The 13,926-nt window shown below is 35.8% G+C and overlaps 1 protein-coding gene across 8 annotated transcripts in view; it reads left to right on the forward strand.

Annotated features, from left to right (window-relative positions):
- The window catches only part of ATRNL1 (attractin like 1), an 810,133-nt gene that overhangs the window by 239,783 nt on the left and 556,424 nt on the right, over positions 1-13,926 (forward strand). For all 8 annotated transcript variants that reach the window (XR_015155896.1, XR_015155897.1, XM_086379578.1 and 5 more), the window contains one exon: positions 6,867-6,960. Coding sequence is in view for 6 of the 8 variants with exons in the window: in XM_086379578.1 (XP_086235704.1) it covers positions 6,867-6,960 (94 nt within the window). In the remaining 2 variants the exon portion in view is untranslated. The remainder of the gene's footprint in view (positions 1-6,866; positions 6,961-13,926) is intronic.

Genomic DNA, 13,926 nt, shown 5'->3' on the forward strand with positions numbered 1-13,926 from the left:
CTGAACAATTAGAGAAACAGCAAACCCCCCAAGCTACAAGAGTGGTACCACCAAACTCCTTCCCTGGGAATTACCCTCAGCATCTCAGCATCAAGCTGCTGTAGCTTAGAATTGCTTCTGTGAGCATCTGTGCTTTGTCTTGATTTATTTTGTACATTCTTAGCAAGATGTGTCCTATGCTAATATCCCCTTTGTTTTACACCATTTCAATTTAGGAAAGGTTTCATAGACTGTTCTGCTTTAGGGTGTCCTAGGAAACCTGTCTGGCCTATTTCTGCATGTCTCTAGATGGTGACTGCAGCCATGAAATTAAAAGACGCTTACTCCTTGGAAGGAAGGTTATGACCAACCTATAGAGCATATTCAAAAGCAGAGACATTACTTTGCCAACAAAGGTCCATCTGGTCAAGGCTATGGTTTTTCCTGTGGTCATGTATGGATGTGAGAGTTGGACTGTGTAGAAGGCTGAGTGCCGAAGAATTGATGCTTTTGAACTGTGGTGTTGGAGAAGACTCTTGAGAGTCCCTTGGACTGCAAGGAGATCCAACCAGTCCATTCTGAAGGAGATCAGCCCTGGGATTTCTTTGGAAGGAATGCTGCTAAAGCTGAAACTCCAGTACTTTGGCCACCTCATGCGAAGAGTTGACTCATTTGAAAAGCCTCTGATGCTGGGAGGGATTGGGGGCAGGAGGAGAAGGGGACGACAGAGAATAAGATGGCTGGATGGCATCACTGACTCGATGGACGTGGTCTAGTGAACTCCGGGAGTTGGTGATGGACAGGGAGGCCTGGCGTGCTGCGATTCATGGGGTCACAAAGAGTCGGACACAAGCAACTGAACTGAACTGACTGACAGCCTGTGAGCTCACAAAGAATCGGACATGACTTAGTAACTGGACAACAACATTGAATATACTACAGTTTGGCTTTGTGTGACATTTCTTCATCATAACATTTGATTACACACTTTTGGCAGAAATACCTATGCAGTTATGCTAAATTCTTCTCACCATATCAGGAATTACATGCTGTCGTCTTTCAGTAAATGGTAGTGTTCACTATGAACATTTGGTTAAAGTGGTGTCTGCCAGATTTCTTCACTATGAAATTACTAGTTTCTCCTTTAATGGAAAAATGTCTTGTAGGAGATATTTTGAGACTATGTGAATATTGTATTACTTTTCAAACTTTGATCCACTATTTTTATGATTTTTTTTTTCCAAATGGAGATTTTCTAATTCTGTCATCCTTTCTACAATATCAGTTAGATTTTTTTCTACAATGAAAAGGTTTCTCTTCTCTGTTTTGTCTGTCTGTGAATTTTACCTGTATATATATCTGTGCATCTATGTATATGTCTGTGTATCTATGTTTTTACAATTCAATGCAACTTTAAAAAATAACCTCATTGAAAGCAATGCAGATTTGAAAAGAGACATGATAAAAATTCAATAATTTGGAATTCAGAATTTGAACCTGAGCCAAGCAGTAATTTTGGGTGGTAGACCTGAATATGGGGAAAAAACGCCTGGTATTTCACTTATTATTGATGTTTGGTTTGTGAATAGATTCTAATACTATGTGGCATTCTTGCCTCTTCTCTAGCACAGGGTATTAACATTTTGCCCTACTTTTTTAGCTGAATGAAAGCTACAGATTAAAGAAAGAAAATATAAGAAGTCAAAGTTGAAGAGGGCAAAAACTAATGGTAGTGATTAGGGGTGTTCAAGAAATTTATCTTGCTAGTGTTAGAAAATGAAATATGACTAAAGTTACTCATTTATCCAAGCGAAATACAAGATATTAAAAATACAATTCCAGGACAGTTGGGTTGAAATTAATTTTGGTCAAAATTTTTCAGTGTTTATGCCTGACCCTCTTCTGTCAAAAAGGAAAACCAAAACCTTGTTTTTAATACATTTTATTTCTTTATTTACAGCTGTGTTGGATCTTTGTTGCTGTGTGGGCTTTTCTCTGGTTGTGGCGAGCAGGGGCTGCTGGCTAATTGCAGCGTGCAGGCTTCTCTTTGCACTGGCTTCTCTTGTTGCGGAGCACGGGCTCCGGGACACAGCAGCTTCTGTGGTTGTGGTGTGTGGTCTTAGGGGGCTCCTGTGCTCTGGAGCATAGGTTCAGTAGTTGTGGCACTCGAGCTTAGTTGCCACTATCTGGGATCTTCCCAGATCAGGGATTGAACCTGTGTCTCCTACATTGGCAAATGGATTCTTTACCACTGAGCCACCAGGGAAGCCCCCTTGTTGGTTTTAAATGAGAGCTTAGTTTTTAACATTCACTCAGAATGTAAAACTGACAAGTTATGTGACTCCAGGCTTTCTGATTGTATTTCTGGAGTTGGCATTTTTTTTTTCTATAAAGGATCAGAGAGTAAATGATTATTTTTTGACCCAGGTATTATTGTTGCTTTACTGCTGCCTCCTCTGCTTCCTCTTTCCCTCCAGCTTCAACTCCTCTTCCTTCTTCACAATTGTTTCCATACGTAGAAACTGTTCTCAAGTTATGAGCCATTTAAAATAGGAAATGAGGACTTGGCCTCACAGATATAGTTTACTAATTCTTAAACAGATGGTTAAGAGTTTGTTTTTTTTCATTTTTCAATATGTTAGATGGCTTTGAAATGTAAAATATGAAACTTACAGCCCTCTTGTCACTTTAAGACTTTTCAGTCTGTAATTTAAATCCTCAAAACAGCGCCATTTACTTGGCAGTTCCAGTCCTTAAGTTGTAGATTACTGTTCACCATCATATCCCAGAGTAGCTCTAGAGTACCGCCTTTCACCCAGTAGCATCCAACAACTGGAACAAGGACAGAATAACTGAGTTTCACTGTACTTCACTTGCTGGGGAAAGGATCATTTCTTAATTTCTCATTTACTCTGTATTTAGGCAAATACAGGTGCCCAGTATCCCAAGTAAACAAAGTAATCTCATAAATGAAATGACATATTTTAAATTATGAGACTTATCTTTCCTGGAGAAAACAAAATCGTACTCTGAGTAACAGGTTAATATGTGATAATATTTGTACTTTTTGAGTTTTTAGTGAGAAAAATCAGATTGCTAAGATATTGATATCGACATTTCATATTTATTTTATTTCAACTATGTTTTTTTCCTATTTGCCTAAGCCACAGATAGTGAATATTTGAACTTAGAACTGTAAATAAAAATATAAGAAGGAAAATATAATTTTAAGTCATGTGGCTGTTTGAACATTTGTCTTTGCCAGAATTCTTACTATATGTGAAACCTAATGTATATCTACTAAATATCAAGTATAATTATGCTAGAAATGTAGAAAGGAAATTAAATGGACATGATTTCCCAATTCCCAGAAGTCGTATGTGTTTGTGAGAAATAGCAATGATGTAGAAATTAAAGCTCTAAGCAAGTAAACTGACTTTGAAACAAATACTGCCAGTGACTACTGTTCGATTTCAGTTTTCTAAGTATGTTCTTTATATACAATTTATTTAAATAACTTTTATAGCATTTGTTTTCCTATCCTTATTTTTTAGTTTCGGTTATAAGTTGATATTGAAAATTTATATTATAGGGAAACAGAAATACCATGTGACCACATAATGTTCCTCTAGTGTATATCTAAGCTGTAAAATCATCATCATATAAAATTTACCAAATAAAAGGCCACAGTATGATGATTTTATAGGTGCTTATTCAGCATAAAAAGATAACCCCAAATGCTGACAAAAACAGAATAATTTCAACATTGTCATGTCATAAAATATACATTTTAAACAATTGAATTTAAAATACATTTGTGCCATTTTAGCCCAAAGTATAGTACCTCAAGGGAATTCTCTCAAAATGAGTTTACATTGAAAAGTATTTTAACACAATTTTTTTCTATCTCAGAAATTATTAAAGTTACTATACAATGATAATTCTTTAAAGAAACACTGCAAGTATGACATTATTTAGCTCTGCCATAAGGATAAATAAAATGTTTACCCAACTTTTAAAATATTAATGTATATCATTTGTTTTTTAGTGTCGTTTTGAATACAAATAGTATTACTATGAAACTTCAAGTTAATATTAAAAGATATCATGTGATATTCATTTACTATTTATGATGTTACCTGTCATCAGTACATCTGAGTTCCTTTTTTGCTCACGATAATTTCCTTTTCCTTGCATTTCTGTACCTTGTCATTCATTTCTGTGGTTCTCATATATTGTGTTTGCAGAGTTTATTCACAAATGTAATCTGATCTATTTGCATATTCTTTATGAAGGAAAAACACTGTTATATAGAAATCTTTTCTAATAAAGAAAACCTCAGTTCACTTCAGTAGCTCAGTTGTGTCCGACTCTTTGTGACCCCATGGACTGCAGCACGCCTGTCTATCACCAACTCCCGGAGCTTACTCAGACTCATGTCCATCAAGTCAGTGATGTCATCCAACCTTCTCATCCTCTGTCATCTTCTCCTTCCGTCTTCAATCTTTTCCAGCATCAGGGTCTTTTCATATGAGTCAGTTCTTTGCCTCAGGTGGCCAAAGTATTGGAGTTTCAGCTTCAGCATCAGTCCTTCCAGGGAATATTCAAGATTGATTTCCTTTAGGATTGACTGGTTGGATTTCCATGCAGTTCAAGGGACTCTCAAGAGTCTTCTCCAACACCACAGTTCAAAAGCATCAATTCTTAGGCACTCAGCTTTCTTTATAGTCCAACTCTCATGTCCATACATGACTGCTGGAAAAATCATAGCTTTGACTAGATGGACATTTGTTGGCAAAGTAATGTCTCTGCCTTTTAATATGCTGCCTAGGTTGGTTATAGCTTTTCTTCCAAGGAGCAAGTATCTTTTGATTTCATGGCTGCAGTCACCATCTGCACTGACTTTGGAGCCCCCCAAAATATAGTCTCTCACTATTTCCATTGTTTCCCCATCTATTTGCCGTGAAATGATAGGACCAGATACCATCGTCTTAGTTTTCTGAATGTTGAGTTTTAAGCCAACTTTGTCACTCTCCTGTTTCACTTTCATTAAAAGCCTCTTTAGCTCTTCTTTGCTTCTTGCCATAATGGTAGTGTCATCTGAGGTCATTGATATTTCTCCCGGCAGTCTTGATTCCAGCTTGTTCTTCATCCAGTCCAGCATTTCGCATGATGTACTCTGCATATAAGTTAAATAAGCAGGGTGACAATATTCAGCTTTGACGTACTCCTTTTCCAATTTGGAACCAGTCTGTTGTTCCATGTCCAGTTCTAACTGTTGCTTCTTGACCTGCATACAGATTTCTTAGGAGGCAGGTAAGGTGGTCTGGTATTCCTATCTCTTGAAGAAAGAAAATCTTGAAAGAAAATCTCATCTCTTGAAGAAAGCAAACCGAGGTTCATAAAAATCTACCTACTACCAAAATTATTTTTTGTGTGTATGTAGGGTTGTATGTTTTTACTGTACATTAATTATGTGTTTTTTCAAAGCGAGTGATCATAAGCAATGAGAAGCTTAGTTTCTGCAATATTTTGCCACATAGATTTTATATCCTAGGAATACAAATTAATTAGATCAGTGGTTCTCAGTGGGGATAAATGTGGGGATGACAATTATCTTTGTAATTATAAAGTTCTAATGGATCCTATTAAAATAATTTAAAAAGAGGCAGAAGACAATAGGTATCCTGAATGCACAAGCAAATAACTCCACATGACAGTATTTTATATTTTGATCAAAATAGTGACTCATTATCTCATTTTTAAACGTGTATGAAAATCAGGAAAAAGCCAAATAATTTCATTTTTATCAGTAGAATTGTTTAACTAGCTGATTGTGTGAAGAAACACAATAGTTCTCATTAAAGGTTTTTTAAAGTCCTAATGGCATGATCAGCCCTATCTTTTTAAAACATGTCTGAAGGTTGAGGAAATTGTAGCCGAACTGAAGGTGGAATGATCAGTTACTGAATTATATTGGTATCAGTCAGAGTGTGAGTGACAGGACTTGAGTGATGGCTATCACCGTGGAAAGGAAAGGTCAGATACAAGAAAGATGCTTCCTTGTAGAATCTAGAATGGACTGGCTGATTAGATGTTTGGCACAATGAAGTAGGAGGTTTGTGTCCTAAATATTTGGAACACTGATCTTTAACAAAGGAATGTGGAGTAAGAAAATGAAATGAGTTCATATAAACCAAATTCACTGGGCATAACTATTATACTGTGGCATGTTTCAGGTAGTATTCCGGAATACTAAAACTGAGAATGACTTTAGAAGTTTAAAAGAATGATTTTTGGGCAAATAAACTTTTTATACAATACATAAAACTATATTTTATTGTTGACATTGGTAACAGTAGTGGAGGTAATAGTTACTAAGTCCTTGATATGTGTTCAGAATTTAAAATACATTATCTCATTTAATTCTCACAAAAGTCCCAAGAGTATCTCCCTGCTTTTGAAGACAGAGAGACTAAGACTAGAGAGGTTATATAAATTGCCCAAGGTCAACATAAAGTGATTATAGATGTGCATTTTGTAGCTAAGTTGTTTGACTCTAAAGATCTTGTGCTCTTTGAAACTCATTTTATTAAGTAGATGTTCCAAATTAGAAATGGGAAAACATCCAGAAAAGGATGGGATAAATATTTGGATCCACACTAGACTTCAGGATTCTCCAAAGACTTTGAAGTGTTTCACAAAAAATTTTAAATGAGTAACTTAACTTCCCTTTAATTAAAAATAACCCATGTCATAACCCTAGTTTTTGGGTAGCAAGAGGATAATCGATGATTTTAAAAATAAGATAATAAAATCTTCCCTGAAATGTGATGTACATGTTTGTGATGGGGAATATTCAATATCATTTTGGTTTTGACTTACAGCTTGTACATGCAGTGGCCATGCAAATATTTGTCATATGCACACAGGAAAATGTTTCTGCACAACTAAAGGAATAAAAGGTGATCAATGCCAATTGTAAGTAAAAATTACTTTATAGAACTTTTGTGGGTTAAATTTCTTCTGTAGAAGTAATTACTACAGGTTTCCCTTTGAAGTTTAGTGTTGTGTTAGTTAAGCAACCAATATTATTATCAACTATGCTGATTTGCATTTTATCAATCTTCATAAAAGTTAAGCCTTTAAATGACAATTTTGTGGAAGCTTTAAAACAGAGCCCATAGAATATTTGTCTTTTGTACCTTTCTGATAAAAAGAAATATTTTTATTTTTTCTAGAACATCTTATATATGAAATCTCAAATTTGGGTGGCTATCTTTATAATTTTCCTCTACATCTTGTTAAAGAACTGAAATTCAATGTTTCTGTGCATTTCTTTGTTTTAAATCTTTTATTATTAATCCTGATCATCAAAATCTCATTAAGCCTTTCCGTTGGTTTCTTATACTCATTTTCTTTTGTTTCTCTGTTATTTCATTAGACATGAACCCACTCTTGTTGTTACTCTGCTTTTAGTAGTTCGTGAGTGGTTTTTGTCTTTTTGTAATTTAGTTGTTAATCTGAAGATTGATTCTCGTCCACCTCCAAAAGAAGTAACTTTAAACACTAGTTGTTTTAGGTTATTTAAATGATTTTTCTTACTCATATTCTTTATATATTAAAGTCATTTTGATAGTTTTGAATTATTTATCTGCATGCACTTATCTTTGTATTAGAGATAATATACTGTATTTGACATAAACCACATAATTATTTTAAAAGTTAAGAAAGCATCTCCAAAACTATATCTATCTATATATAAATAAAAGTTTATATCCAAAGAAATCTGTTAGCCTTGGAAAATGATCTTTCTGCTTGTTTTTACTTAGAACAAATATATTATTTGCTGTAGAATTATCCTGCATTTTTCATGTTAGATGATCCTGTCTTTGGCTAGTCTCTGAGGTGTCATAGATTTTCAAGAGAAGGTGAGCAGAACAAGTTTTTATTCCTTCTCCATAGTCTCTAAACTTAAAAGTAAAGTCAAAGCGTAAGATCACAGGGAAATTCCTGTTAAGGAAGGCTATTTTGTTCTCAGTACCAATTCAATTAAGCGGAGTCCTGTGCTTTAAGTCAAGAGATGCCACCGGTATTTTGCAGTGCCATTTACTGGTTGTTATAAGCAGGGCTAACTTGGTGGTCATGTGACACGTGCATTTGCACAGGGCCTCGTGCTTAGAAGAGCTTCTTGCCTGATTCAATGTTCTGCTGTTGCCATATTAAAATTTTAATAGATTCTTAACAAGAGCCCTTCATTTTCATTTGCCCCGGTTCCTTGCTTCCCCTTTTCCTAGTGATTTATGTAGTAGATCTTGGTCTTAAGCAACAAATATTTTTGTTGAGCTTCTAATATCATTTTAAACACTGACAGTTTAAATTTGTACTTTATTTTTTCATAAATGGCATAGTCATCCATAAAAATTATCTCTTATGTGATGTAGTACTTTAGTAACACATTTTTGATTCCAGGTGAAAGAGACAGTATTTTAATTCACCGAACTCATCGGTTTGTAAGCTAGATGTACAGTTATAAAATTTGACATATGCATGAAATATTAGAAAAATAATTTATGTATTTCTGAATGATGAAAGTACATTTTACTGCTAGTTACTATAATTAGGGGAAATTTTTTACAAGTATGGGAGAAATCGGAATACTAAATTGTGGGCATATTTTGTAGATAGTTTTTTTGTTTGTTTTTTCTTTTCTTTAAAAATTAATTTATTTATTTCAATTGGAGGCTAATTACTTTGCAATATTGCAGTGGTTTTTGCCGTGTATTAACATGAATCAGCCATGGGTGTACACGTGTTCCCCATCCTGAACCCCCCTCCCACCTCTCTTCCCATCCCATCCCTCAGGGTCATGCCAGTGCTCCGGCCCTGAGCACCCTGTCTCATGCATCAAATCTGGACTGGTGATCTGTTTCACATATGGTAAAATACATGTTTCAATGCTATTCTCTCAAATCGTCCCACTCTCACCTTCTCCCACAGAGTCTAAAGTCTGTTCTTTACATCTGTGTCTCTTTTGCTATTCGCATATAGGGTCATTGTTACCATCTTTCTAAATTCCATAAATATGCGTTAATATACTGTATTGGTGTTTTTCTTTCTGACTTACTTCACTCTGTCTGAGTTTTTATAGATAGAATTACTCTCATTGCTTTTTCATTTTACTTGTTTTATTTATTTATATTTATATTTGTAATTATCTACATAATATTATATTTATAAAATAAAAGTGTTTACATTACATATTTATATTAAATACCTATATTTATTTTTCTATAAATATTTGTTTTATTTCTTTTACTTTGGGGCAGTGGTGACATTAGCATCCTCACAAATTTTTTTTGAGTTAATTAATTTTTTTTTTTTTTTGGTTGCACTAGGTCTTCTCTAGTTGTGGTGAGTGAGGGCTACTCTTCATTGCGATGCATGCTCCTCTCATTGGTGCATCTCTTGGTGCAGACCTCGGACTCTAGGGTGCTTGGGCTCATTAGTTGCCTTGTGTGAACTCAGTGGTTGTGATTCCCGGCTTAGTTGCCATGCGGTACATGGAATCGTCCCAGGCCAGGGATTGAACCCGTGTCCCCTGCATTGGCAGGTGGATTCTTAACCACTGGACTGCCAGGGAAATGTAGGGTCCTCATTCTTAACGTAATTTCCTGCCATGTGCTTATACTGGAAAAAACGGTCTTGTTAGGAAGCAAAGCTAGTCACTCATGTCAGTAGACAATCATTAAATGAGTGCTTCTTACTATTAATGAAGATGAATAACACATGGCTTTTACTTCAGTGGAGACACTAGGCAAAATATACTATACTACTTTCTTACATTAGTGCTTTGAGATGCTTATGAATGAGCCTTTCCTTCTTCCCAGGATAATTTCTATTTGGCTTTAAGCAAAGAGTTGCAAAGAGATGGATACCACTGAGCAACAGAACAACAACAAATGTAGTTAGAAGGGGGCTTCCCAGGTGGCACTAGTGGTAAAGAATCCGCCTAATGCTGGAGATGTAAAGACAGGTTTGATCCCTGGGTCAGGAAGATCCCCCAGAGGAGGGCATGACAGCCCACTCCAATATTCTTGCCTGTAGAATTCCATGGACAGAGGAGCCTGGCGAGTTACAGTCCATAGGGTTACAGAGAGTCGGACATGACTGAAGCAACTTAGCACAGCATGCACATGTAGCTAGACATCACATCTTCTGGTAGATTTTTCATAACCTCTCCAAACTGAAATTGAGTCTCTTCCTATTTATGAATTTTTCCAATGTATGATGTATGTACTTGCTTGTATCCTTTATTGAGTGAAACTCTTTGGGTACTGTTGCATCAGTACCACAGTGTAAATGCTCAACAAATTTATTTAATGAAATAGAATGAAGAAAATACTGAATGAGGACTGAAAGGAATGATTGATTTATCATGGAAGAATAAGGATAGTTAGAACAGGGCATATTTAAGATGAAAATTGGAGAGAGTTCAAGTTTTCTGAGTATAGAATATAGTAAAGGGAAGGGGAAACAACATTAGTAAAGCAAAGAAGTAAACATGAACATGATCATAGCATTTCTAGTTTTTGCTCAAGGATGTAGAGAGCTGGAAAAAGCATCATTCCCACCTTTACAATGAAAGAAGTAAAGCTGGGCAAATGCAGATTCATGAGTTTTCTTGAAAGCGTTGGAGTCCTGAGATTATAGGGTGACCAAATGGCCAGAAATCTAAAGAGAAGCAAGAGCTTTCAGGGAGAGATGATAAATACTGACTAACATGGAGTGAAGCCAAAAGGAAGCTTAAATGTCCAGTTGATAAATTAGTGCTCAAGTGCTCATCATCAATAATATGAAGGTCTTGGGAATGTGGAGTTGCAGGTCCCCACCCTTTTTAGTCTTTCCATGAACCCCACGGGAAATAATTAGAGAAAATTTTAACAATGCATTTCCTGTGGTGTAAGATAGGGGGAGAGGAATAGCAGACATCCTGGGCAGGCCTACAATATGGGGTCAAAATATTTATTTAAAGGAACACCAAATTATTAATCTTGCCATGGTAGAGTCCTCATTCTGGCACTGGCCTGAACACAGTTGGAACCCAAAATTGGTAAGTTAAAAAAATGAATTTAATGAAAATACAAGCTAACATGAAATGAGTGAAAATTGTTTCTCTGGAAAATTTTTTCAATTTGAGGAGCAACATGCAGACTTTAAGGAAAACACATATTTTTCCTGTAAAATTTCTCAGTTAACAATGTGAAGGTGATGCTTGTTTGCATTATGTACAATACAATGTCTGTCATTTTCAATGCGTGTTTAAAGAAGGTCAGAAGTTTTAAGAAGGTCAGTGGTTCATTTATTTTTCTTTCAACCTCTGACAACACTTCTGATAGATACGGATGTTTCTTGGTGGGAAATAAAAGATTTCAGATGAAAATAGGTGGAAGAAGTTTTGATAAAATATTATGGTATATACTTATATCGTCTGGCCAACTCCCATGGTTTCACCATGACTACAGTAGTAACTTTCCTGTACCTTTCAATATTCTGCATAAAGAATGAAGATCTTTGTTACTCTTTTAGTTGCAAAGCTACTCATTTCTACTCAGGTACAAACAGGAAGTGTAAGTCAATAATATGTTATATATTGTACCCAGTAAGTATGAAGCTCAAAATATTTTGGTTGGACAAAGGAAACATCCATTTATTAGGTCAGTGGTTCTCAGTGATGATGGAATGGCATCTCTAGAATTTAATGAATTTTCCTAAACCAATACAATATTGTAAAGTAATTAGCCTCCAATTAAAATAAATAAATTTATATTAAAAAAATTAGATAGTGCTATGGCCTTTGGAGATGAATCATAGCCCCTTTGTTAGCATGGAAACTTATAGGACCAGGTTATAAATGGAATTTTGGTCCAAATCTTTTTAATTAAGTGTGATAGCAATAGTCCCTCAGTTGTATCCAATTCTTTGCCACCTATAGACTGTAGCCCACCAGCTCCTCTGTCCTTGGATTTCTCCAGACAAGAATACTGGAGTGGGTAGCCATTCTCTTCTCCAGAGGATCTTCCAGATCCAGGGATCAAACCCAGGTCTCCCGAATTGCAAGCAGATTCTTTACAGTCTGAGTCACCAGGGAAGCCCCCTACATCGGTCTGTAAACTCACTCTGTGGTCATTTTCCTGTCCCTACGTGCATGATTGGAATGGGTATATGTGGCAGCTGACAGAACCTCTTGTTGGTCTTCTGACTCTTGGGTAAAGAGCTGTTACGTAGAAAGGGTCAAGTAGAAGGAGTCTCTGAAACTCCTTCCGTCCACTCTGGACCCAGTGAAGACGGTAGATTAGAAATTAGAGATCTTACACCAAGATAAGTGATAGGCTGTTGAAATGGAGAAAATAAGGAAGTATTATATTCTCAAGTATTAGCTGGATCTTATTTGTAAATGTTCAGTTCAGTTCAGTTGCTTAGTCGTGTCTGACCCTTTGCCAAAATAATTCCTTAGATTAAAATATAGGTAAGATTTAGATAAAGTGTCACAGAAAGCATTCATTCTACCCAAAACCCTACCACATGTCAAAGCACACATTCTATTTCTGGAACTTAAAAAGACCTTGGAAACTATATCATTTCTTAGACAATAGGAAATAGAGGATAATTTGGAAAAACACACAGTAATACCAAGCTGGTAGAGTTGTGTTTTGGGCTTCTGGGAATGCTGTCAGAATTCCTAGCTGAAAATCAATTGGCATTACTCAAATAAATAGTTTTAATATGTAACTTTTACCATGTACATTTTATATCATAGGAATACAATATTTTTAAATGTATAGGATAGGATTAAAATAACAAAATTAGTTCTTATTTTCTTAGAAGGAGTCTGAAACATTCTCTGGACACATATTCCAAAATGTGTGCTGTATATACCATGAATTGCATAAGTATTTGTTGATGAAGTTTTCTGAAATGTTGAATTCATCTTTGTTAAATTCTGAATAAAATTATATATGGTCTATTTTCAACTTATGTGGTAACAGCATTCCTAGAAAATTCACTATATATTATAAACATGGAAAACGAATTTTTGTTTATAGGTAAAATGGTTAGGTTCTACTGTCAAATAATTATAGACAAAACTCTTTCTTTTCTCTTTTCCAAGGTATAAAATTTGGATTGACTCTTATTGTCATGTGGAATTGCCTTGTGCATTCAGGTCATCTATCATCCTCTGCCTCTTTTTTTAGTTATTTTAATATGGTCCATTAGAACTCTATAATTATGGAGATAATTGTTACCTGCACATTTATCCCCATTGAGAACCACTGATCTAGTTAATTAGTGTTTTCCTTTGTTGTTTTATTTATTGTATATAAGATATTCAGTTCAGTTCAGTCACTCAGTCGTATCCGACTCTTTGCAACCCCATGAATCGCTGCACGCCAGGCCTCCCTATCCATCACCAGCTCCCGGAGTTCACTCAAACTCATGTCCATCGAGTCAGTGATGCCATCCAGCCATCTCATCCTCTGTCGTCCCCTTCTCTTCCTGCCCCCAATCCCTCCCAGCATCAGAGTCTTTTCCAATGAGTCAACTCTTCTCATGAGGTGGCCAAAGTACTGGAGTTTCAGCTTTAGCATCATTCCCTCCAAAGAAATCCCAGGGCTGATCTCCTTCAGAATGGACTGGTTGGATTTCCTTGCAGTCCAAGGACTCTCAAGAGTCTTCTCCAACACCACAGTTCAAAAGCATCAATTCTTTGGCACTCAGCTTTATTCACAGTCCAACTCTCACATCCATACATGACCACAGGAAAAACCATAGCCTTGACTAGATGGACCTTTGTTGGCAAAGTAATGTCTCTGCTTTTGAATATGCTATCTAGGTTGGTCATAACTTTCCTTCCAAGGAGTAAGTGTCTTTTAATTTCATGGCTGC

This window comes from Bos grunniens, chromosome 26 (assembly GCF_055505025.1).
Source record: "Bos grunniens cultivar Pamir isolate PY7600 chromosome 26, Bosgru_T2T1.0, whole genome shotgun sequence".
Taxonomy (NCBI): domain Eukaryota; kingdom Metazoa; phylum Chordata; class Mammalia; order Artiodactyla; family Bovidae; genus Bos; species Bos grunniens.